This window comes from Parambassis ranga, chromosome 4 (genome assembly GCF_900634625.1).
Source record: "Parambassis ranga chromosome 4, fParRan2.1, whole genome shotgun sequence".
Taxonomy (NCBI): domain Eukaryota; kingdom Metazoa; phylum Chordata; class Actinopteri; family Ambassidae; genus Parambassis; species Parambassis ranga.
The window spans coordinates 1824187-1851384 of record NC_041025.1 but is presented as its reverse complement, the minus strand read 5'-3'; the positions used below and the strand labels follow the sequence as shown (position 1 = coordinate 1851384).

At 42.4% G+C, this 27198-nt stretch overlaps 1 protein-coding gene across 1 annotated transcript; it reads left to right on the top strand.

Annotated features, from left to right (window-relative positions):
- The first annotated feature begins 453 nt into the window (after positions 1-453).
- Positions 454-26499, top strand: st3gal3a (ST3 beta-galactoside alpha-2,3-sialyltransferase 3a). The gene is made up of 11 exons (XM_028404339.1): positions 454-681; positions 4866-5017; positions 10526-10568; positions 10680-10772; positions 14054-14148; positions 14391-14454; positions 15141-15236; positions 15425-15611; positions 22579-22725; positions 22801-22947; positions 23545-26499. The coding sequence occupies exons 2-11, from the start codon at positions 4903-4905 to the stop codon at positions 23647-23649; spliced, it is 1092 nt and encodes a 363-aa protein (XP_028260140.1). The 5' UTR covers positions 454-681; positions 4866-4902; the 3' UTR covers positions 23650-26499.
- The last annotated feature ends 699 nt before the right edge of the window (positions 26500-27198 follow it).

Here is a 27198-nt window from a genome sequence, read left to right as displayed (position 1 = left end):
AGTCTGAGATGTGACAGATTTAAGATTAAGAAACCCCTTTGTTTGGTCCCACAATGGGGAATTGCATTGTTGCAACAGCGCAGATACAACAGCAGTAAAATATGATAAAATACAAGATACAGTATAAAATAAAACTACCACTAAAGATACAACAGAGTTTAAAAAAATTACCATATTGACAGATATTGCACATTTGAATGGACTGAAAAGTCAAATCAAGCATAGTGGCTGTGCGCGCTCCCGCGGGAGACAGGCGCAGCCCCGCTGCTCCCCAGCTGACTCATTGGAAAAGTTGATTTCTGGATTTTTTTTTTCTACATTTATTTTCTGCTGTAAAACATTTTTTTTTAAAAAATCACGACATATCAGTAACTACAACTGTGCAGCGTCTGTAAATTCCTACTTTTTTTTAATATTAAAAGAAGCAGGTCGCGGTGACGTTGTGTCCGTACGGAGCTCGACGTCTCGGGTACCCCCGCAGAGCAGGCTGCCTGGTTCTGCTCGGAGCGGAGGGCAGGGGGGCTGCCCCTCATCCATGTCACCATAATGCGGGGTACTGATGGCTACTTGGAGGCTTTTTCCTAACATTCATGCTGCCCAATGCATATCAGCACACTGTCCGACACGGCAAGACGCTGCGGCGGGTCTGAGGCCAACTGGAGAATTAACGGTTTCCGTCTGGTATGTCTGTCCATTGCTTGCTCGCTAGCCTGAATAGCTAGTCATGTTTAGCTGTTTACTTAAATGTCTCCTGTCAAATGATAGCGCTGTTGTCTTATGATTTGTGTTGTCCTGGGGGGCAGTGGGTCTCTACATCTGCCATCACAACACAAAGGAGTTCAGAGAGGTGGCTAATAAGCTATCATTATCATTACTGCAACGGGCAGGCATAGTTAATGAGCTAACTAGCTGCTAACTGCAACAATATTAATGTAATTCATGTTAATGCGTCCATGATGTTTACTCTTATATTGGACTTGGCTTCAGTTTGTCATACATGTGTTACAATTCATTTGTGGAACTTAAAAGGAAGTATGGGTGAATATTTTATATTATTTGAGGCAAATAGCAGCAGTCTGTTGTTACCACTCTCACTCTGTGGGGAAAAAGTCATTTCAACTTTTTAGGAATTCACTCTCATCGTTTGTTTGTATGCTGCTGGATTCTATATACATATTTTTCTTCTTATGTATGTCATGTTTCATCATATTATGTTTTGTGTGGATTGCCTATACATTATTTCAATATAAAACATGATAAAAGACACATCCTAAGCTAGTGTAAACACATAGCAGAAATGTATTGTTATCTGGAAGCTCAAATGAAGGGCAGATATCTGAAATTGAATTTCGATTGGTCTCATTTCATGCTTAAAACATGAAAACTGCTTCTTGTTTTTAACCCAAGCCAGGCCTGTGTTGCAGGCTTTACATTGTTGTTATTGATTCCTTTCTTCATGTAATGTAGTTTAATGAGCATTAGCCATGCAGAATATTATCAGCAAGACATTGTTATCAGCCCTAAACAACAATTTGCCAGTGGTAGATCACCAGCACCCAAAGATAAGTGGACACTAATGTGTGCTGTGTTGCATCAAAAATGACACCATTACACTAGCAAGTGTAATATAAGTTTGATGTGTTTTTAAAGTAACAAAACTCCACTACACTGGAGTCAATATAATTGGATGGTGTGGTACTGCGTTCAGGTGGTAAGTCACTGTATAAGGTGGAGAAAGGTTTGGAAGATGTGGTGTTATCTGCATCAGTAATCAGTCAAAAGTAGGACAATGGGACATAAATCAAGTATTGTGCATCACTATTTTGAACAGTTTTCTTCAATAGGTGGGGTTGGCAGAGTCATGCTTTTTTTGAGGTTGATATTCTAGTCAACTTTATACTATACTAAGACTTGAACACAATTTGGTTCTTTAAAATAGCAAAACATGAGTTTATAATTTAATGCTATTGGCATATAATCATTAATGACAGTTTTTAATAAAAAAGAAATTAGGGACTTATTTTTAGGGAAATCTTAAACCAATAGGTGGCCTGAAATTAGGCATGCACTATTAGACTATTCAAATAATATCAGCCCCAATATGGATATGGACTTTTATGTTTGGAACAGGTGCTACATCAAACATTACACATACACACCGTTTCCCATGCAAAAGTAGAGATCTATAAAAACAATTCTGAAATATACTGTGTATGTGCAGCTAGAAATAAGCACACACATTCAAACCAACACTGCCTTGGGTAATTGTGAATGGTTTAATATTATCATTTAAAATTAAATGGTTAATATCATAGTTGTCATCCGTGGAAAATATTACACATAACATTGCCATGTACAAGTCTGTATACTAGGCTTGTGCAAAATCGTATCGTGTGCAATTAATCGTCAGAAAAACTGTAGTCGATTAATATTTGCCACTTATCGATTGCGGCGATTAGTGCCTCGTCATGATGACGCATTTTTGTGTGCGGCGTAGTCTCACCATCACCCGCGCACATGTGAGCCCACAATAACAATAATGGTGGAAGGCAGTGGTGTTCAGTTAAATAATGCGGAGCAGCACGTTTCTAACATAAGTTCAACGTCTGTCACCATAAGCCCGAGCACGGAGAAAGCGCAACGAGGACACAACACTACACTACAGCTGTATATAGTGCCGCCACATGCATTAGGTGAAGCGTGGAGCGTTGGTTGTTGCTATAGTAACTGAATTTTTGCTCGTATCAAATGAATAAACTCCGATCTTTATTTACTGACTCCACAGCAAGATAGGAAACATTACAACAGCGAAGTCTCCTCCAGCAGATATTGGAAAGAATTCCACTCAGCCGAGAATCCGCGGTACGTTTAGTCATTGTGCTGCTTACGACCAAACTAAGCACTGGAAGAACGTAACGTAGGTTGATTTGCACAGACACACATTTAAATGTGAAATTGTCCGGTTTGTTTATTTGTTTGTTTTTTTCTGCTGCTGTTCTACAGTCTGAGTGAAAACATGCACTAGTCTGTGACATATTCAGTCACAGGTTCATTTGCGCAGACACATTTTTTAACTTGAAATAATCACTGATGTGACTTTTCTGAACTTTGTTTGTCTATTTGTCTGTTTAATTTTAATGTTGACATGCTTTGTGACCTTAAGATAAAAACATTTGAAGCACAAAGTTACTTTAAATGTTTGCTTCATTATTATTTTGAAGCAGTTTGTGCCTCAATATTATCAATACATATTTCCATGGCTGGTTGGTGCCTAATCACCAGCTTAGCCTGTTAGAACGAAGGAGTTAACTTGACTGATGATTTGTCGGTATCATGCTAGAACACTGTGCCAATTTAGAGTCAAAAACATGTAAGTGCAACTAAGCTGAGCTTAGCTGGTGTCATGAACATTAGGAAGTAGTTTGAAGATGAAGAAGCATTACCAATGCTTGGTAATGTTTGTTTAGAAGACATGACTGTGAAAGTTCTGCTTTTTATCAGTATGGATAGAGGAAATAACACACCACAACAATTTCTAGGTTATGTGTTATTCAGTTGTATTTTTAGGTAACGGATTGAAATGTCCTGATATCTCATTTCAGTCTGACACACTAATCGAGCTTTTTAGATCTCTTTTTGATTTATTTAATTTTTTGTTGTTGACAGATTAAATGTGTGCAGAGAATTGTTGAATTTTAAAAAATATTCAATATGTTTTGAACTGAACAAGTTTCCAGTTTCTGCCTAATTTTAAGCTGAACTCTCATGGTTTTTCTGAATCTTTTACAAAGTGTTTTTATGGCTGTGCCAATTTAGAGTCAAAAACATGTAAGTGCAACTGTCATCAATTAATCGTCAAATTAATCGTTAGCGGCTAAATGCCACAATTAATCGTGATTAATTTTTTTGCCAATATCGCCCAACCCTACTGTATACATGATCTGGAGGTTGCATTTATTTAAATGTAAATGGTCTTAAAAAAAGTTATAAAAGGGAGGTGCTAACCAAAGTGCTGTTCTCATCCACTAGCAAGCAGGCTGTTCTTGCTCTAGGTATGCCGATATTTGCCTTTTGTTTTCAGTAAACACTGTTGAGCAGCTGCCTTTGTCTTGTGATGATACACATCTGCACAGTGTGCAAAATCTTAGTCTGAACTGTAAGAAGAAACAAACAAAGGATGTAAGGGGGAATGGAACAGTACTCACAACAGTTACTCACAATAAAATGCATTCTTAATAATTCATAATCTGTCTCTAGATCCATTGTTTGAGTGTATAAGATGCTGTGCTGTGATCACACTTATTCATTAAATCACTTAAAAAACCTGCCAGGGAACAATTATGCACGTCTTACTGCACTGTCGGGCCTTGTCCAGAGCTCTGTGTCTTATCTCAGTGTAATTGAAGAGGCAGCAGTCTCTGAACTCCCATGGTGCAGTCTGCTGGAGTATGGTCTGATTTCAGAACAGACTGGTTGGCTGGCTTCGCTTTAAGCTTTTCAGCTAGTGCAGATACCACAGCAGTGACTTGTTAATAATAATGAAGCATTTAATTCTTAAGTTGACCCTACTTTTCAGTTTGAAGTGTCCCTTGCTAACCATTAGCAAAAATGCAGCTTTAAGGCACGTAGTGCTGTCTTAATTTCTCAGACATCTGCTCATTTTATACAGGCTGTGTTTATGACACACCATAGCACCTACTACAGCTAATCCATGACATGAACCCCATAAGACAATAATACATGGACTTTTTGACCCTGACTTTGGAAAGTCTCATTCATTAACCACATGTTGTGAATTGTATTGTGTCATCATCACATGCAGTCTATGAACGCAGGGGTGACCAATGTATTCTCTGTCCACACAGGCTCCAGTGTGGGATGTGCCATGTTTGCTAGCTGGAGATGAGAATGAAACCCACTCGCAACCTGCTCCTGGGCGTGTGCTCCATGCTGGCCCTGGGATTCCTCTACTACTCATCCGGGAGGATCACCTTACGTGGCTGGGGCCGCAAATCATGTGAGTCTCATACCAATAAATGGCAATAATGTAATGTACAGTTTGGCTTTTATTAGCTAATTTCATTGACCAGTGTCAACTGAGCCACCAGAGATAGAACTTACCCTACTACAACACTGACACGGGACACCTCTGAAAGAGGTCTCTGACTGATACAAATATAAGAGTCACATGGTCATTATAAACAGTGTGCAAGCTATTCAGAGTGAAAAATATCCAAGAATAGAGACTAGGTGTACCTATTTAAAAGCTTGATTACCTAAGAACAGCTGTGGTTTGCACACCGCAGTGAGTACCTCAAGTAGGGCTGTGCAGGTTCATATGTAATATGATTTAAAATTCGCACCTGCCAAATGAAGACAATGTTGTGCAACCTACCAGCCACTACAGTAACGAAGTAAACATATCTATAATATAACAAGACTTCTGATAAGAATAAGATTTACTTTATTAATCCTCATAGGGAAATTAAGTTAAGTTGTAGTAGCAACAAACAATTAAAAAAAATCACCTAACAATAAACACAATATATACAGAAAACACTTGCACATACACACACATAGCAGCAGACAAATACACATAAATACACAGTTACTGTAATTGAGAAGTTTAAAGTGCACCTGAGATGATGCTTTAGTCCAAGTTTGTGAGCACAGCTCTGACAGTCACAGGGTGGGAGAGATTGTCCCTGATTATCCTGCTGCAAACATTGAAGGACCTGAGTCTCCTCAGGAAGTATAGTCTACTCTGACCCTTCTTCTGGACAGCCTCAGTGTTTGTTGACCACTCCAGTTTATTGTCCAGTTGGACCTCCAGGGACTTGTAAGATGAGGCTATTTCCGCATCCTTCCCACTAATACAGACTGGGGTGGGTGGGGACTTGCTCGTGCTGTAGTTCACCACCATTTCCTTTGTCTTGGCCATGTTCAGCTGCAGGTGATTCTCTCCACTCCACAAGGCCCCTGTACTCATCCTCCCGTCCGTTCTCCACACAACCAACTATGGCTGTGTCATCCGAGTACTTCTGAAGCTGACACCACTCAGAGCGGTACTGTAAGTCAGCCGTGTAGGTGGTGAAGAAGAAGGGAGGCAGCATAATTCCTTGAGGAGCTCCAGTGTTGCTGGTCAGGGTGTCAGACACACAGCTCTGCAGTCTCACACACTGTGATTGACCTGTCAGGTAGTCCTCAGCCCATGAGACAAGGGAGCATCCACCTGCATCTTCTAACTTAGCCTTCAACAGTCTCGGCTGGATGGAAGAAGAGAAGTCAAAGCACATGGCCTGCACAGTGGTGTTCAGTCTGTCCAGGGAGGAGTAAGCCCTCTGCAGCAGGTATAACACTGCATCATCAAGCCCAACCATGGGCTGATGTTCGAACTGCAGTGGGTCCTAGAAAGGGCTCACTAGGGGTCTGAGGTGAGACAGCACCAGCCGCTTCATTACCTTCCATGACCAGTGATTATTTATAAAATCGAACTATAAAAACATATAAAAAGCTCGTTAAACATACTGCATCACAGAGCAGTAGTGCTTAGCTGAGCTTAGCTGGTGTCATGAACATTAGGAAGTAGTTTGAAGATGAAGAAGCATTACCAATGCTTGGTAATGTTTGTTTAGAAGACATGACTGTGAAAGTTCTGCTTTTTATCAGTATGGATAGAGGAAATAACACACCACAACAATTTCTAGGTTATGTGTTATTCAGTTGTATTTTTAGGTAACGGATTGAAATGTCCTGATATCTCATTTCAGTCTGACACACTAATCGAGCTTTTTAGATCTCTTTTTGATTTATTTAATTTTTTGCCACAGCTGTTGACAGATTAAATGTGTGCAGAGAATGTTGAATTTTAAAAAATATTCAATATGTTTTGAACTGAACAAGTTTCCAGTTTCTGCCTAATTTTAAGCTGAACTCTCATGGCTTTTCTGAATCTTTTACAAAGTGTTTTTATGGCCATCTGCTTGGGTGATGTATGTAGTCTTTTACCAGATGGGGGAGCCAGTCAATTTATTTACAGGCAAATGGTTTCATTAGTAGTTTTCTTCACTGCATCAAAGCAGCACAGCATTGGGTATTCATCACCAGGGATTATTTCCGATCTCAGATGAGGAGTGATCCACTTCCCTACTAAGAAACATTTGAGTCATTTAGAGGTGATGCTGTTGTTGTTTGACCTGGATCTGAATGTTTACCTGCCACTGACAATTCTCATGTATTTTATTCATTTATTTCATGGTATTTACTTCTGCCAGATTATTTATCATAGGTAAGAATAAACCATCACAACATTACGATGACAGGGATTATTATATGGAAGAAATTACAGCCCTAATTTAATAACAAATGAGATGTTTTAAAATAATCATTTGAATAGATTGATTTCCATGATCAAATGTGTCAACTGTATGAACTTTGTTTCAAAATATTTCATTTTGTCTTTTTTTTTTCATCATGGAATCTTTGTCTTCTAATCTAAAAAAACAACCACCTCATGCCTGATGATCTGTTGAGATATGTGAATGAAGACATGTAAATTCATCTAGCTTCATACTTTATTGTCCGTGTATGTGCAGAGCAGTTTAAATCTCTCATCAAAACCATTTATTCAGGAGATACTGTGCAGTAAATACTACATAATGCTAAAAAACTGCTTAACCTTTTTATTAAATCTATCCTACATTCCAAACATTGGAATGAATTATGACAACTTGACTTTTTGTCTTTTACGTTTAAAGTGAACTTTTCTTTCCGGTCTGTTAGTCTCTAAAAGTACATTTATTTCATAAGAGAGAAATGGCGTTTTCACCTCAGGCACATCAGCATTTGCTAGCAATTTGGTAGATGGTCGGACTGGATGTTTGCGCACTGCTTGCTAGGATGGCTTCATAAAAGAGTTGATGGAGTAGTGGCTCGAGAATAACTGAACGTCTGCTAGACTGTGTCCAAACTTGATTGGAAAATAGTGTGTTAAGTAGAGCCAAGCAAATGTTTGCTATTTAGTGCACTTATGTCTGTAAGTGTTTGGCAGCCAAAAAAGAAAATGTGCCGAACAGATCAACTGTACATTAATCTAACCAAACTAGCCTTGTAGCAGCTTCTACTGTCTGTGTGGTTTGTAACAGTCGGGTAATAACTACACTGGGTCTGCCAGTTATGGGTCTTTCACTTTTGTGATTCAGATATTTTGGTGCCACTCTGTATGAATAACTTCAAAACAAACAGCCAGTCACAAACATACCCCTGTCTGCAGGGGCTGCATAGTTAAACCAGATACTTCCAGCTTTTCTACTCTCACAACTAGGGATGGCAGATGTTGCATTAGATACTGAATTTTTGCTGATATGCCTGTACTAATTTATTTTATTGACTAAAACTGGACTTATTTTGTATGTTTTCTGTTCTATTAATACCAGAAACAGTCTAATGAGTAGTAGTGTGTGGTGAATTATTTACCCTATTATTAGTTAGCACATGCCTAGACTGTCGTAGGCTGGGGACACACTACACAACTTTACCAGTTTTGAAAAGACTAGGAGTACACGCTAACAGACTGGATTCAGCATATTGATGACTGAAAGATTTAGGGATCACATAACAACTGAACCTGATGAGGGATCACAGACTACATGTTTTCTCAATCCAACTAAAGCCAACTGAACGCAGCAAACATGACGGCAACAGTTTGCAAACAAACATACCAGCTGGTGGCAGTAATGCGTCAATTTATTGTTTGCCAACCGCCAGCAAACTCGAAAAAGAAGAGGTAAACAAACACGACACAATCTGCTTGCTGCTGCTGTTGTCTGTGCAGCTATCTGCTTGGAAAAAACATCAAGGAGAAAATATTCCTGCTACTTCTCGTCGTCTTCTGACACTATCCTCTGCGTCTAGACTTTACTCAAAAAATGTGACTGTGAATAAGGTCAGGTCTGTTCCTCTCACACTCACAACAGATTTTAGTGCTGATGATGACTGTCCCCAACTAATAAAGACTGGTGCAGACTTTGCCCGATGGAATCATGGGTAGAATTGTGTAGTATGACTGTTGGTGCCCACAGCTTTGTGTTGACTTTTAGTTTGTTGTTTATGGTTTGTCAATTAAAATGTTCGCATATGATTTAGTATATTTAATGCACCAACACTACCAGAATTAGAAGCCATTACTTGCATTACTATTAGCCATTAGTAGTAGAGGGACAGCAGAGGGGTCATGAATGGCTGAAAGATGGTAACAGAGGGACAGAAGAAGGGTGGTGTAGAGGGGGGGAATATGGATATATGGTTGTCCAATCTTATTTGTTGCTTATTTGTGTTGTTGTGTGTTCTTTACATTTTCCCTCCAGTGATTTTCTTATTTAGGTAATTTCTTCTTTTTTTGTAGTTTTGTTGCACTTTTCTCTGCTTCTGTTTCCATCCTCTGTTTTTCTGCTTGTACTTAACACTTTCATTCTCCTCTGTGAGTTGATCATTTTCATTTTCTATTTGTTTTTGGCTTTGTTCTCAGCAGCAGAGGGAAGCTAGTTGGCCAGGTTTACTGTCTGATATCAGGTGAAAAGTTCAGAAATCCGGGAGTTCAGAAATCTCTTTTCTCCACATTGGGATGAGCCACTGAGGTGGTGCAAGCGGCTCTATGTATGCTTCCCTTTAAATATATATATATATATATATATATATATATATATATATATATATATATATATATATATATATATATATATAAAAGGAGGTCAGAGTTTTATGGTCGTTTACACTGAACACCTGTGAGTGACCTCACTTTTTCCCATGTCTTCTCAGATCCCATCTTGGCTGTATATTACACCGCAACCCATTTTCCACAACAGACATGCTACAGGACAGGGAACAAAACAATTAGCTGCCTGACATGCCTGGCAATAACACATGCTCTTTTTATGACATAATCACTCAAAACCTTTCACTGCAGCCGCAGCGTGCCATTTTCCCAGGAAGAGATCTTGTTTTTCACTTGTGCACGTTGTCTACTTTCAGGACTTGTGAAAATCTGCTGATGTTTTGGGTCATATTGTGCATGCGTAAAGAGTATTCGAGCAGGCAGTGTCCAGAGACAACAAACACTGCTTATCTTCCCTCCAGCTGAGCTGTCTTTACAGTGTTTTTTTTCCAGTAAACATCCAGAATCTAATCCTCACACAACATCACACACTATTCCCTGAGAGATGGTGTCAGTTTGGCTCATCAGTGGCTCATCTGCAGTCCCTTCTGCTAGGAATCTATCTTTCTCATTAGATGTTAATCAGGAAATATTGATTGCATGATGTCCATGGGATCCTTTATACATTGTGCCTTTTTTAGTTTTCTTTGCTCTAGAAGTGGTTAGATGTGGAGCATTCTTGACACCATAAGCCCTAAAGTTAAACCCTGCTGTGCTCTGTGAGCACGTAACCATTGTAGAAGCTGGAGTCATACACTCTGCACTTGCTGTTCCCGTCATCATAATTTATCGACCTTTTCCTCGTTTTTCTAGTGTATGATACACAAGGATTCCTCCTCAAGCTGGATGGCGCACTGTGAGTATTCATTTTTCGTTGCCTACAAGTTTCAGTCATCCCTGTCACTAACAGTTTTGTAAAATATTCTTTATGTGTAATGTGTTTTACTGTATTGCCCCATGTCCGCAGGCCTTTGGAACTGATGTACAAGTATGGGAATATGAGTGAGGGTGTCTGTAAACCAGGTTATGCTGCTGCCAAGATGACTGCCATATATCCAACGTAAGAGAATGCACCGTTTTCTTTTTTTTTCTTTAAAATTGTCACATACTGTCAATCAGCCTGTGACCGTGGTGTTATGGATATAAAGTCAAAGTCAAGGCATTAGCGTCTATGCTAATTTCACCATCAGACTCTGCCATGCTGGCTGGTGGGGGATAGGTCACTACTCTGCTAGACAGCTTTTTACCTTGATGAGAAATATCGGCACATTTAGCATTTTACGGGATCTTGTGACACACACATCTGTATAGGTAAATAAATACTTTTTTTTTTACATTTTGTTGTATTGCTCTCAATGCAATGGCAATAAATACATTCTATTCTATTCTAAAATATTCAGGTCTACAAAAGGAGGGCCACACAGAAAATGTTTGTGAAATTCTGGTTTACTGTATCAAAAGGTTGGACCCAGTGTTCTTGTTTTCCAGATGAAAAATATGTTTCATATGCAGCAGTTTGGGTGCATATCTGTGCTTGTTGGGCATTAGGAAGCATCTAAGTCACCTTTTGTATCTTCTAGTCAAACAGTCTTGTATTATACAAAGCTCTCTGAGCTCAGTCTGGTTTGACAGTGGAAAGATCCCATTTCTGCATCTGCATTATTAAAGACTAAAGAAGTCCACAGACTATGAAAGCCCTTCACCTTTATATGTTTTTAGCACTATGTATAAAACGAGTCTGAAGATGCAGCGGTCTGAACAGGCCATTTGTCGTGCAGATCTATTTTTGCCCTCTGCTGTTCTGCTGTCGTCCCAGTGCGTGAGAAAACCTCCGGCCAGTTCACTTACACTTCAACGTACTCTATGAGCAGCGGAGACACGCAACCCTCCAGCCTACCACGACCTTCAGGCAGCAGTGTGAATGATGACAAGAAAGTAGTGGTAGAAAGCCCAGGGCATATTTGACAATGTATTTTGCTGTTTTTGCCCAGGTACCTCTAGTTTCTCAGCAGATGGTGCAGGTGAGCGAGTAGTTCAGAAACTCTAGAGTTAGCCTTTATAAACCCTTTGCTGCTAAATTAGAATGATATTGATATTTTAACACTAACATTAATTAAACGTCATCCTTTAGCTATTCTTGTAGCTTACAATTGGTCTGTTTGTCGGTTGCTCCACCAACACACACAACAAGAAAGAATTAGTTTTTGTTCTCAACCTGAATTGGTTACACTCAGTGCAACCTGGTGCAATTTCTTATTCATTTTGTTTTGTGGACTGTTTTGTTAAAAAACTCACTGTACAGCCAGCATACCCTTGCTAACTGTGCGTTGTTCCAGGGCTGTTTTAGCTGCCATGTTATAGGGTCTGTTTTTTTTAAATTTTTTTTTTTATTTCATGGGAAGTGTTGAATATTTTTTTTTTATCTCAAAAAGGATCTATACAAAATACACATTATACTTAAAGTTCATACATGTCCAGTTGTACTTAAACAGGAAGTTCAGCTGTGTTGGCATTAATTAGGATCTAATCCCTAAAAGTGGAGACAGATGTGAGGATTAAATAGAGCATAACATGCTTAATGCTACAAATTACCAAAACTAACATAGTACACTTAACTCTGTAATTTTTGCTTTACATGCAATTTTACGCAGACATATATTGTAAATGCTTTTTTCAAGTGGTAACTGAGACAAAACTTCCCAAAACTCAGAATTGTTGCAACATCATCATTTGCAAAAACCAAACTTTAAGTCACACCAAGTGGTAGAGTTGCTTCTGTATAGCCATAGGTGGTTGGGAGCACCAGGTCCATGTAATCAGTGACATCATCACCCACTGGTTGTCCTGGCTTTTTAAACACTGCTTTGGACATAAGCATAGCATTTGTTAGAAGAACAAAAGTTCATACAAGTTACAGATTTTCAGACACTTCCCAGATAGCAAGCGAAGTGGCCCACTTCTAGCATTGATTCGGCACTGGTGGCCTTCATCTTGCCCCGATGAAATGGGTGTAAGCCTCTAGTGGCCCACATGTAAAAAAACAGATTTAATGTGGGCCTCTTTTGGCTAAGATGTGTTTGTCTTTGCACTGTTCTGTTTGGTTGATGTGGCTATGGTCTGGCCTGCTTGCGGCTAAGATGTGGCAAACGTATTTGGATGGTATTTGGAGTGCTGTCATTTTGTTCCAAACTTTTTATTGGGTAAGCCACAGCAGGAAACACAAAATGAAGATGAACAGTGAATATTACACGTGTCATGCAGTGGCCGCCCTGAATTTACAATAACAGCCTTTCTTACCCCCAAACTCCCGCCATTCCCATCAACATCCCAAACAAAAGATATTATAAAAAAAAAACAGTCCTACTCAGTAATTACAGTAAGTTTATGTGGTTGAGCAGCAGGTTCCACATTTCACAGAAGGTTGCCTGGGATCCTCGCAAGGAACGTCTTAATTTCTCAAGTTTAATGCACTCTAAAACTTCTTGTAACCATCGGCTATGGGATGGAGCTGAGGTGTGATTCCATTTTAAGAGGATAATACCTCTGGCAAGTAGGGTAGTACAAGCAATGACTCCCCTTAGAGAAGCAGGTGAAACTTGAGGTGAGGGAAGCCCAAAAAGTGCTGTGAGGGGAGAGGGAATGATAGAGGCCTCATGAGCCTGTTTGAGTGTGTCAGAAACTAGTCAGTCTAGGACAGGACCAGAACATGTGTACATGATCAGCAGAATCCTGTTGACACCTATTACAAGCACTACTCCTGGCACAAATGAAAGAGGTATGTACTAAAAGAAGCACCTTGGACCACTGATTATCTGACAATGGGACTCCTAGGTCAGTTTCCCAAGAAACTGGAGACAGTCATTCCAGCTAGAGTAGGACTATCTGGATAGTCTTTAAGCTGGATACGTTCAGACCTATTTTCAAGTCTGGCACTGACACAAGCGTGTCCGCACTCAATCTGGCTTAATCCGGTTTGTTTGCGGTCCTCCAAACCACTAGGTGGCGCCTCGTAATATACAGAGTCCGTTCAGGCTGCGGTAGGGCCGCGTCGTGTGGTTTTTTGGCCTGTGTCGCTCCCCGTGAACCGGAAGTAGCACATCCCTAACCGAAAGTAGCGTGTCGCTAACCGGATTCGCTATCTGCATTTGTGTTCAGACCTGAGCCACATTTGAGCCAATCCGGCTAGATCCACCTCCATGAGGTGGATTGAAATCAAGCTGAATATAGCCGGATTTGCAGTGTTCACACTCAGAAAAAAACTATCAGGATATATCCAGATACGGCCAACCCATGATACGTTATATTCTTTCTTCTAACAGTTTTTCTATTTTATATCAACAGGTTCAACAAAATTGTGCCCATGTTCCTTGATCCAAACTACAAGCGATTTTCTAAGATCTGTGACTATTCGCCTCCATTTGGAGTAAAATCACAAGGTATTTTTTTTTCCTTACTTAGAGGAGTGCATAATATGATGTTACAACCACTGTGTTTCTGACCAGTTAAGACTAAATGTTTACTTACTGGAAACATAAACTTCTCAGGGTCTCACAATGTTTCATACTTCTGTCACAAAGACCAGTTTCTTTATATAGCTCAATCATCATTAGTCATTAAGTTGTAGCTTGGTGGAATGTGGCCTCTTACTTGTTTTCTCTTTCTGCCCTAACATCTACAGAGAAAATTATAGATATTCTTCTCTCAGCAACTAGTATGTATGGTCTTGGGGAAGAACTTGACGGGTAAGCTTCTTGTTGTCATTCTCTAAAACACTCCTCTTTCTGAGCAGTTGGTCAAAAAGCTAATGTATGTAATGACAATATGTACATGTATGTAACACTGACAAGATGGAAGGATGTAATGCAGGTATTTTATCCTGTCACCTGACTGTATTGTTTTGGACAGAAGAAAAGAAAGGTGGTGTGTTAAATGATCAATTTCCCCACTGTATGCCACTTTTGATTTAGCATACAGATATGCAATAAATATAGGCTAGGGTACTTCAAAGTTCAGTATATTTACCTGTGTGGTGGTACAGCTCATTTCAAACTGGACAAAACATCCCTATACAAACATCTGGCTTTTGTGTGTGATGGGCATCTGCATTCATTCTCCTGAAGTGAAACAACTAAAAGATGAAAAATCTTTACCACAGATGGAGTAATCCCAGGTTTATATGCGTTATATATAGAATATCACACACCAGGGTATAAAAACGAAAAGGCAAAAGGAAAAAGGCTTTTTTCAACTTCATCAACTTAATAAGGCAAGGGCTGGCCGGAGTATTAGTCACACCCTGTCTCCCCTGTGTTAGTGGACGGGATATGGACCCAACTAAATACTAAAAGTACTCCTCAAATATTTTTTTGAGAGAGATTGTATATAATTTTAGTTTTTTTTCATAGTGCTTTTTACTGTCATTTCACAGTAAGGGCTGTAAGACGTGCATCATTGTTGGGAATGGAGGAATCCTTGCCAACAAGTCTCTGGGACAGAAGATCGATGAGTTTGATGTGGTTGTCAGGTATGTTTTTACACAGTAGTGTCACACAGATAAGCTGTCACCGTGTACTATGAAAGAGCAATAGCACTTTCTGCAGTATGTTTGAATATGTCTTTCAAGGTTTTATGTAAAAAAAAAATGCACTTTTTAGTCATTTTATGTATTCTTTTTGGACAGCGCATCTGTGACTGTGCATCTTTGTGTTTCAGATTGAATGAAGCCCCGGTGAAAGGTTATGAGAAGGACGTTGGTTCAAAGACCACCATGAGGATCACCTATCCAGAGGGAGCAATCCAAAAGACAGAACGCTATGAGGCAGAGTCTCTGTTTGTCCTGTCTGCCTTTAAAGCACTGGATTTCAAGTGGCTTCGACACATGGTCTTCAACCAGAGACTGGTAAAGAAAACTGTTTATTCACAACTGCACCCATAAATGCATCTGTAGCCAGGCACTGGCTGTCATTCACTTGGCATCAGGATGTTTTCGCTAGCTGTTGTTGTGCACACGTGTGTTTTACATGTTCAATCAACAGATTGGAAAGTCACAAATAGCATAATGCTGAAATAGCAACGTATCAAAGGTAAAAGTAATAGTACACAATCCTTGAGTCCAGTTGCCTTGATTTAAACTCTTAGAAATGACTATGACCTGGATGAATGAGAGCATCCACAGATAATAGTAGTCATCAGTGCTACTACTACTGTTCCTTGTAGTGTGTGTGTTACTAGGTCTTTAGGCAGGTATTATAAGCCCAGACGGCAACCCAGCATATGAAGGCTACCTCCTCCTCCAGTGTCACAGCTGCTTCTGTTTGTTTCAACAACAAGTTGTGGGCAAGAGCTTTACAGTCGTACATGTTTGAGTGGGAATGTACCACATTCCTACAGCCAGAGTCACAACATTCCTACTTTGTACTTCCTCTCTAGTACTCCTCCCAGAGACAACAGAGCAAATGGGGTCAAATGTATAGACCACCCCAATAGATCAAGGTAGAACAATAGGAATAAAAAGCCAGTCCTGTGTGACAGATGTGTCATTTATTTGCCCCATTTATTGATATGAATTGATACTGATTGAGCTTACAATCACGTCCTGAAATCTCAAGACAATATTTCATTAACGTCACCTGCTGGCATTCTTCTTATTTCAAGTGTGCATGCTCGTGTCCATCCCAGCTATTGAGTAGGGGTGAATGGGGAGTATGAGACTTTGCTCTGATGCACATCAGAAAGCAGCCGTCACTCTGCTGCAGCACCGGATCCAAAACAGGAAGCTGAGGCTCCATGTGGCCTGTCAAGAGGAGGTGGATGTCACCAGGGTGGTCCCAGTCCTTGATCACATTTCACTTCCACTGACAGGTGGATGCAGGCCGGAGAGTGTACCTGCTCCTTACCCTTTGTTGTCCAATTTTTCAAAGACCTACAGGCTCATGTCATGTAGTCATATGTCATGCAGTGGAAGTGACTTTTACATGTTCACAGGATAAGTTTTTTATTTCTATGTCTTTTTAAAGTGGCATGTGTAACATATTTGACCATATTCATTGCATTATGAAATAAGGGCGAGACTTGCTCTCCTAATATTAGGGTTCCTATTTGATTTTAGGAATTACCGGGTGGATAAGTATGGAATTGTTGTGTTCGGTGAGGAAATTGGACCCAAATGCAGACCAAAGTGGTGTTTAAACAAAGGTGAGCTTTAATGAAGCCAAAAATACAGTCCAGGGTACAAGAAGGACCAAACTAAACTACGACTGAGCAACAAAAGGTACAAAGCAATACAACAAACCTGGGGAGAAGAAGTTCATGGCACGGGAGTGACAAACACAATGATCTGACTAAGACAAAGGGAAGCACAAGGCTTAAATAAGGAGGGTGAAACACAGGTGAACACAATCAGGGGGGAGCTAATAATCAGGGCGGAGGAACAGAAGGAGAGAGGGAAGGACTGAGGAGGAGCAGAGAAGGAGGAGGGAGGAACAGAAGGAGAGAGGGAAGGACTGAGGAAGAGCAGAGAAAGAGGAACCAAATCTCAAAAATACTAATAAATGACAAGAGGGATAAACAATAAGAATACAAAACCAGGAACAAACACAGGATCATAACAGTACCCCCCCCTCAAGGGACGGCTCCCAGACGTCCCAGGAAAGAAAACCAAAGGGCGCAGCTGAGCCGGGAGGGAGGGGGGAGGCCCGGAGGAGGGACCAAAACAAAATTACAAGGAGCCAAAGTTCAACAAAGGGTGACCCAATGGGCAAAAGTTCAGGAGGACGACAAGGTACAGAAATGGCCAAAGAAGGGGGCCAAAACAGAGTCAAAATGGCCAGGAGGCCAAAACACTCAGGGGTTGGGGCCTTCTGGGTCCTGACAGACGCCCAACAGAGGCAGGGAGAAGGGCAAAAGGCCAGTGGAGGCGGAGTCATGGGCCCTCCAGGGTCCGGTCGGAAGACCAGCAGAGACAGTGAGCTGGACCCTCCGGGGTCCGGTCGGAAGGCCAGCAGGGACAGGGAGCTGGACCCTCCGGGGTCCGGGCTGAAGGCCAGCAGGGACAGGGAGCTGGACCCTCCGGGGTCCGGGCTGAAGGCCAGCAGGGACAGGGAGCTGGACCCTCCGGGGTCCGGGCTGAAGGCCAGCAGGGACAGGGAGCTGGACCCTCCGGGGTCCGGGCTGAAGGCCAGCAGGGACAGGGAGCTGGACCCTCCGGGGTCCGGTCGGAAGACCAGCAGGGACAGGGAGCTGAACCCTCCGGGGTCCGGTCGGAAGACCAGCAGGGACAGGGAGCTGGACCCTCCGGGGTCCGGGCTGAAGGCCAGCAGGGACAGGGAGCTGGACCCTCCGGGGTCCGGGCTGAAGGCCAGCAGGGACAGAGAGCTGGGCCCTCCGGGGTCCGGGCTGGAGGCCACCAGAGATGGAGACGCGGACCCTCCAGGGTCCGGGCGGAAGACCACCAGAGACGGAGATGCGGACCCTCCAGGGTCCGGGCGGAAGACCACCAGAGACGGAGACGCAGACCCTCCAGGGTCCTGGCGGAAGACCACCAGAGACGGAGACGCGGACCCTCCAGGGTCCGGGCGGAAGAACACCAGCGAGGACGAGGCCGGGGACCCTCCAGGGTCCGGACAGGAGGCCAGAGCCGAAGACGAGGCCGGGGACCCTCCAGGGTCCGGACAGGAGGCCAGAGCCGAAGACGAGGCCGGGGACCCTCCAGGGTCCGGACAGGAGGCCAGGGCCGGGGACCCTCCAGGGTCCGGACAGGAGGCCAGGGCCGGGGACCCTCCAGGGTCCGGACAGGAGGCCAGAGCCGAAGACGAAGCCAAGGCAGAGGACCCTCCGGGGTCCCGACAGGAAGACCGAGACGAAGCCAAGGCAGAGGACCCTCCGGGGTCCCGACAGGAAACCAGAGACGAGGACCCTCCGGGGGCCGGACAGGAAACCAGAGACGAGGACCCTCCGGGGGCCGGACAGGAAACCAGAGACGAGGAAACTTCGGTGACTAGACTGGTCACAACGGCTGAAGGTTCTACTGGGTCAGGACTGTGACCCAGGACCGAACAGGAGGCTGAGGCTGAAAGTCCAACATAATCCGAATAGACTATCCCCAGAGTCAACGTCAAAGCCACAGCTGTTCCACAAAATAAAAAATCCATTGTCTCGTTAGACAGTTCACAAGGGGCAGCACAGGGAAGACCACCCTCGGGTGGCTCGGGAGGAAGTGACGTCGCCAGGAGTCCACCCTCTGAAGGAGCGGGGAGGAGCTCTGACGGAGCGGGGAGGAGCGAAGTCGTCTGGAGTCCGCCCTCTGAAGGAGCGGGGAGGAGCTCTGACGGAGCGGGGAGGAGCGACGTCGTCTGGAGTCCGCCCTCTGGAGGAGCGGGGAGGAGCTCTGACGGAGCGGGGAGGAGCGACGTCGTCTGGAGTCCGCCCTCTGGAGGAGCGGGGAGGAGCTCTGACGGAGCGGGGAGGAGCGACGTCGTCTGGAGTCCGCCCTCTGGAGGAGCGGGGAGGAGCTCTGACGGAGCGGGGAGGAGCGACGTCGTCTGGAGTCCGCCCTCTGAAGGAGCGGGGAGGAGCTCTGACGGAGCGGGGAGACCTGCCCCCCTGGGTTGAACGGAGCCCTCGGCCTCTGCAGGAACACCCAGGGAGAGATGAGCTGGGGGCGACATCGTCGACCTGCCAGCTGAAGCAGGAACAGGCGAGGAAGGAGTAGCTGAAGGGGTAGCAGGGGCTGGGCGAACGGCCCAGGCAGGGAGTGCTGGAGCCACCGGAGGGGGGAACTCCTCCATCTTCCGGAACACAGGGTGGTAGGTTGAGTGCATCCACGGCTCAGTGACCAGGACCTCCTCCATCTTAACCCGCAGCTCCTGCATCTCCCTGTGGAGGTCCCCTAAGCGCAGCAGCAGGGACATTCGGTGGGCACACCACTGCTGAATCTCCCTTTCATCTGAGGGGGGAGATGGCATGTGGTCCACCCAGTTCACGGCATCATGGAGCCTTACCATGTGCTCGTTTAAGACCCTCCAACTAAAAAAGAGCTCCACCGGGTCAACCAATTGGTCTGCTGGGTCCATTTTTAGGTCAGATCATTCTGTTGTGTTCGGTGAGGAAATTGGACCCAAATGCAGACCAAAGTGGTGTTTAAACAAAGGTGAGCTTTAATGAAGCCAAAAATACAGTCCAGGGTACAAGAAGGACCAAACTAAACTACGACTGAGCAACAAAAGGTACAAAGCAATACAACAAACCTGGGGAGAAGAAGTTCATGGCACGGGAGTGACAAACACAATGATCTGACTAAGACAAAGGGAAGCACAAGGCTTAAATAAGGAGGGTGAAACACAGGTGAACACAATCAGGGGGGAGCTAATAATCAGGGCGGAGGAACAGAAGGAGAGAGGGAAGGACTGAGGAGGAGCAGAGAAGGAGGAGGGAGGAACAGAAGGAGAGAGGGAAGGACTGAGGAAGAGCAGAGAAAGAGGAACCAAATCTCAAAAATACTAATAAATGACAAGAGGGATAAACAATAAGAATACAAAACCAGGAACAAACACAGGATCATAACAGGAATAATATTTTATATTTCCTGCATATTGCCACATCTTTTTTGTAAAATATATAATTCCTAGAGAAGACTTGGTTATCAGCACAGGGGTGGTGTGAAAATGTGGCAGTGTCTTAGACATGCATACAGTACTGACTGTCTCAAATTAGCATTACACTTCTCTGAACATTTATGAATTATGCAGCGATGTACTGTCAACAATAGCACTATGTCTTCTATGTAAGGTGACATGTCACACTTAAAATTAAGTTATGATATTTAATATGTTGTGCAAACAAACTATCTTCTAAGATAGCTGTAAGTTACTAACAGTGTAAGAGTGATAAGAGTGAGGGCTGAGGACCGTTTCAATGGAGACAGTTTACATTTGCATGGAAACAGCTTAAGTTGAGTAAAGTAAATGTGTAATAGCTGTTACATCTGACGCTGCCACACAGGGTGAATAAATAGTATTGGTGTTAAAGGGCATTAAAGCTGATGGCACTGGCTTCATTTACACACTTAAGGCAGGAGATCAGGTTCCTTGTCCTACAGTAGGTGAGCGTAGACAGCACACCACATAAAAGACACACACACACACACAGCTACTGGTTAGGAGTGGGCCGGTGTTGGCTAAAGGAACGATCATGGTAAGATGGCAGACTGACACTGACGGTCACAATCTTCCCACTTATCTCGTAGCATTAAAGTTGTTTACTCCTGTGCGTGGGCAGCTGTTAAGGCGATTGCCACTGAAATTCTTATATGCTGTCAAGAAGATTAATTTATCACTTTATTTTTTATCAGAAAATTGAGGATACAGTGATGCCAGCAATAATTAATTTAATTGTAGCTATAGGGAACGCTCTTGCATTTAGTAGAAAATCATCTTTACCGGTTCTTGTTCAGAAAAATTGAGCAAACTATATGGTTAGTAACATGACTGTACAAAGCTACAACTCAGCAGTGCTAATTTTACCTAGTTCCCTCTTGTGTTGTGCAGCAGAAAATGTGCTGTTTTTAGTTTGTTGTTGAATCCAGTACGGTTTCAAATCTGTAAAGCCTTTAGAGAACAGAAAAGTTGTAGACATAACAACAATGTAATAGTCCAGCGGGAACAAATGGGGAGACACTACATAAGGTTTAGCTTGCTTTTGGACTCAGTGTCTATTGCAGCTCTACCTTGAAAATTAGGCCACACTGATTTACTGTACACACTGCTTTGTCTGAGTAAATATTATGTAAACATATTCAGTGATACAGTTATTAAAGGATGTGAGAATTGTTTGTTATTTGGTCCTGAGATAGCTCTTCCACAGACCATGGTGTCAGAATGCTGCCAGCAGAGCAGAGGTGTTGGGTTTCCAGCATCAACAGAGGAGCAAAATGCTCTGACAGGATTACTCACTGATCTGTTAGTGAGGAGTTTACAGTCTAACAGGGTAACAGTGCTATGCTAGCAAGCTAATAGCTCTGTCATTGCTGTTTGGTTTCTCTGGGCCCCTCACTCCAGTACACCAGCACAAACCCAGAAGCAGGTATCTAAGTAACTGTCTATAAAGGGCCATCAGGCTGCCTGTAATTAGTGTAATTGCTTTGGGTATACTGATACAGGGGCTTCCTTCTCTGGCTGCCTTTGTTTGCTCCTCTTGTTTTTCATCAGTGTTTTAATGGATTTGACCCCCCCCCCTCCCCCTTACCCCCATGCCTTAGTGCAGGGTATAGCTTTCACTGGGCTGCTTAAGCAACAACATATTTTCCATTCCTGTCCCTTTTGCACCCCATCATGGGATGGTTGTAGAAACTAGTCAATATTTACAATGTCAATGTTGATGGTGAACCTTGAGTGTTAAACATATATTGAAGCTTTCACATACTAATAGCATCAAACATCAATATTTCAGTGTCACAAAAAATCCTCGCTATCCTTTCTATGAAACACGGTGGTGGTAGTATCATGGTTTGGGCTTGTTTTGCTGCACCTGAGACAGGAATTGAATTTTAAATCATAGCAGCGAATTCTAAAGGAAAATGGCAGGACATCTGTGTGTGAGCTGAAAGAGAATGTGCACCAGGACAATAACCCCAAAAGTTGTTCTACTAAAGAATGCCGAAGAATGTTCTCAGTTCCGGGTCATTTTCATTCAGTAGTATTTCCTTTTATTTGTTTGATTGTTTTTGTTCCTTTTTATGCAGAAATATGGTAAATTCTAAATGGTTCACAAGCACCACTGTAATAAATTGTTTGTGTGTGTTTATGTGAGTTTGTGCTTGTTGTGTGTCGCAGCAACCACACAGCTTAAGTGTCTCTCTCTTTGTGTCTCAGCGCAGCACTGATGGTTTCTGGAAGTCGGTGGCCAGATACGTTCCAAGGGAGCCCAGAGACATGCGCGTCCTGAACCCTTATTTCATCCAGGAGGCGTCCTTCAAGCTGATTGGCTTACCTCAAAACAATGGACAGATGGGCAGAGGGGTGAGAGACCTTCTGCTTTGTCCCTGACATGTTCACTGTACTAGTCATCTGTCTCACACCATGTCTGTTTTTCAGAATATCCCGACCCTGGGATCAGTCGCCATCACGATGGCCCTTCATAACTGTGATGAAGTAGCTGTGGCTGGGTTTGGCTACAACATGAGCACTCCTCATGCTCCACTGCACTACTATGAGAAGATCAGGATGTCAGCAATCAAAGAGGTTACTAATGACCTAATTTAGTAAGATTAGATCTTAGGTTTTGTACAAAGTTTGACATGAAGCCACAGATGATGTATTAGTTACTTAAATTTGAAGGGTCAGTCTGACCTTACTGTCCTTACTGTGTATCAACAGTTGATGATTCACTCCCTCCAGCCACAGGCCTGTCTGGCTGCTCCCTACACATTCTCACATTTGTTAACATTTTGACAGAGCATCCTCCCTTTTTGTTAGTTTAGCAGGTTTACCCTGCACCAGATCAGTTTACTGTGACCTTTTTCCTCATTTAAATAGCCTCTCAGGAGTTTTAGATTGATTTACTCAGCATGTTTAACAGTGGCTTAGAAAATGTCTGAAATCTTAAGTGTAGGTTACTTTATTTAGTGTCTTAAATGCCATTCACACGATTTCACTGTCCACTGTGCTCATAAGTCACTTCTAGCTTTACTGTTCACCTGTTGCAAACCCTGTCATCAGGGTTTTAGCTTTAACTACCATAGACCTGTGTGTCAATTCAAATGGCAATTAAGAGAGCTTAACTGAACATCTTCCTTTATTCCTCACATTAATGATGTGACTCCTCTTGTCTCTCTACAGTCCTGGACTCACAACATATCTAAGGAGAAGGAGTTTCTGATGAAGCTGGTGAAGGCTGGAGTCATTCAGGACTGGACCAATGGAATCTGTGGTGCAGGTTGCTGAAGCTCTCTGCGTATGGTCAATGCTCCTGGTCTGCAGCTCCCTGTCACCTCCTGAAGAGGGGCACTCTGTAAGGCACCGTCAGCCATGTTCCCAGCAGAGAGCAGCCACTGTCACAGTCCGTGGTCACCGCAGAGAGACTGCATGTATCTGAGGCTCACTGAGATCTACACACTGGCACAGTGTTACACATTGACATATTGTTGCGGCCCCTGCGTTATATCACAGTATTTAGCTTGTCTTTGCCGCAGGTTAGTGTATATGTACATTTGGTGCCCTGGCTCAGGGTAGCAGTGCTGGATTAAACCAGCACCTGGATCTGGCTACTCTCCAGCTAGTAGAGAGAAGACGAGAGGATGAAGTGTTGAGCCTGTGCCAAGAATACCTCTATAAGTGTCCTTCTGCTCACACATGTGAATGTAATCTACATCAAACGTATAGTAACTGATTTAAATCTTCCAGCCTGTGTGTCAGAGAGGGTGACAGATGACCGAGCCGTCCTTGACCAATCTCTGACGTCACAGGGTAAACCCTCTTATCAGATGGTTTGGTCCTGTTTGTCAGAGTCATTATGAAGTTGTAACGCAGGCTAATAAGATCGGCACGTTCAAACACGCCCTCAGTGTCTACTGGAAGTGGATAAGTCACATTTGATTTTACATGCAGTTGGAGCAGATTAATGAATGTATATTTATTGATGGTCAACTAATTTATGACATATTTCATCACTAACCTTGAATTATTGAAATCAGTAACAGTAGTTTAACTTGCACATGTGACTTTTGTCAATTTAATGGAAGGAAAAACACAAACTGTTAATGTTAAGATAATATGGAGTTACAGCAGTGTACAGTAATTAACCCTCAGAATTCCAAGACCAACACATATGTTAAAGGATTGGTTTGGAACTTCCCAATGGTCTTTGAATGCACCTGTCCTGTCTACCTCTTCTTCTCCTTCTCTACCCGGCCAACTATCAGCAGGAAGGTTCTCCTTATGAGCCAGGTCCTGTTCAAGGTTTCTTCCTGTTAAAAGGGAGTTTTTCCTGACACTGTTGCTCGTTCGGGGGTTCAGGCTCTGAGTTTCTGTAAAACTAGAGACAACTCTGACTGTTAGAAGCGCTATATAAATTTAAAAAATGACTTGACCATGGCAAAAATGACCAAATTGAAGCTATATTTGTGATATTTAATCTCCAGGTAACCATTTAAAATGCCCCCAAATACTAAGATTCAGACAAATTTTGCAAAACCCAAGGCACATCCCAGTGATCATGAGGGTTTTCCCCCCACAAACCATTTGTTCATGGCTGACCTGTCTCTTGTTCATCATGTTATTGTTAGAAATCACATCAAGCTGATATACTATGCAGTATAAAAATGTACTTTTTTAAATTAATCCCTCTAAAATCATCACTCGATCCAATTGTGTGTGACTGTATTTATCTGCAGAGATCCAGCCCTCTGCCTCTATTTACTTCTGTTTTTGTGCAGCATCCCTTGGGATGGGTGTGTAGCTGCCCTGCCAATAGTGGTGCAAAGTTACATGGCTGTCTGTCTCTCCTCTGCTCTCTGTCTCACTCATGGATACAGGTTTGACCAAGGTAACACAGACACGCAAAGAGCAGAGACACCACAAGGAGAGGCTGCATCCTTTAGGCAACTCTGCACCTTCCCACTCGGGATGTAACAAAAATGTGCAAATTTGGGAGTGTGTCGATATGTACTTTTGTATGTAACTGCCGGGAAAACAATCAGGAACCATGAAGCATTCAATCTTGCTACAATTTCTTGCTACTCTCTGGTTCACTTGACCATTTGTTTTTTGTTTTTGTTTTTTTTTTTGTTTTTTTTTTTGCTTATTGAGCTAAATTAAACATATTATATAATTGTTTCACAAAAACATGATCACCAAAATGTCATAGGACTAGACAGTGTAGTTAAATCTCCATGGGAGAATCGATTGGGTTGTTTTGCAGAGATTTTGATTGTTTAAATGAAAATGCGCTTTAGTTATTTGCCATGTCAGCTAATCGTTAGTACAATCAGATCAGTAAAAACAACAAATTTAAGAAATATAAACTTGTTGATTGTTTTTCTGTTTTGCAGTAAAGTCATATATTTGTGAAAAAAAAATTTCAAATTTACAAACAAAAAGTTGGATATTTCCTGAGATTAAGTCCCATGATTGCTTTTCTTTGCAGGGCTGAGTGAATGAACCTCAGCAGTAGCAGCCATAAACAGAATTCCCACACATACAGTGATAAAGTGGTGCCACAGGACATATCTCTCATACATTTTAGTTTTTAGTTTTTTCTGTAAAAACCTTTTACATTTTTTTTTTTTATCTTTTTTTCGCGGCTGATCCTTCCTTATAAAATGTGACATTTTTTTAAATTGATTTTTTTTTTACTCATAAATGTGCAACTTCAACTGTTGTATTGCAAATATCATACAGGGTTCTCATACTCTGACCTTTCTTTCTTTTTACTATCCAGAAAAACAAGAGAACGGCTCATTGCAATTGTGTCACAGTGGAACACCAAAGCATTACCCTCAATCAGTCCACTCAGCCTTGCCAAGGGCTGCTATCTCAGGCCCTCAGACATTAGTCGTGATAAGTGTTAATAATAGCATAATCTGTGCTTTATCCATCTTTATTTACCAAGATCAGCTGTATTGTGACGCCTGTATGTGTGTGTGTGTCTGCTGCTTCATCTCTGGCCTGCACAGGTTGTGCGTACCTCATTTGGTTGTTCATGGACATGATGCTGGTCACATACTCAAGCCAAAGCAGACATATATTTATTGGAGGCCATGCAAAAACATATTAATAAAAATGTAAGGATGCTAAGTGCTGTTTTTATTGTACTCTACTCCCCCCACTAAGACCAAATCCTACCATTTAAAACGTATATGGAATCTTTGGAGCTTGTATATACAGTACTGTCCTGCTCATAAGTTGTGAAGTCTGTAGAATTTTCTGTCTTTCTGCATAAATATGACTCAAAACATCTACTGATTTTCACACAAGTCCTGAAAGTAGACAGAGAACACAATCAAATGAACATTCATCACTTATTATTTAAGAATCCAAGAAAACATTCAAACCTTGAATAGACATTTGTACACAGGGGCTACAGTCCTAGTATCCAGGAGCAGCAGACAGATGTGGAGTAGATGAGGATAAACATGGAGGATGCTGAGTCACTGTGTGAAGGGTCAGACAGAAGTAGGGCTGCTTCCAAGTCTACTGAAGCCAGTGACAGAAAGTACACAAACAGGATGCTAGTGTTTCTTTAGAAATATCTTGGGTTAAATACATCAGAATAAACATGGATTTTCCAATGAGATCATTCATCTTTAAGCTACTTCTGTTTTTAAAATAAAAGTCCAATGTTATCCCAGATCACCTCACCCAGGTTTATTATATATACAGTGATAACTGATAGTGGTCGGAAGTGTGTCGGGTGTAGCTGTATAAGGTGGCGTCAGTCTGCCTGTGTGCAGCCTCCTGTAGCAATTAGCATAGGTGTGTGTTGATATTGTTTTT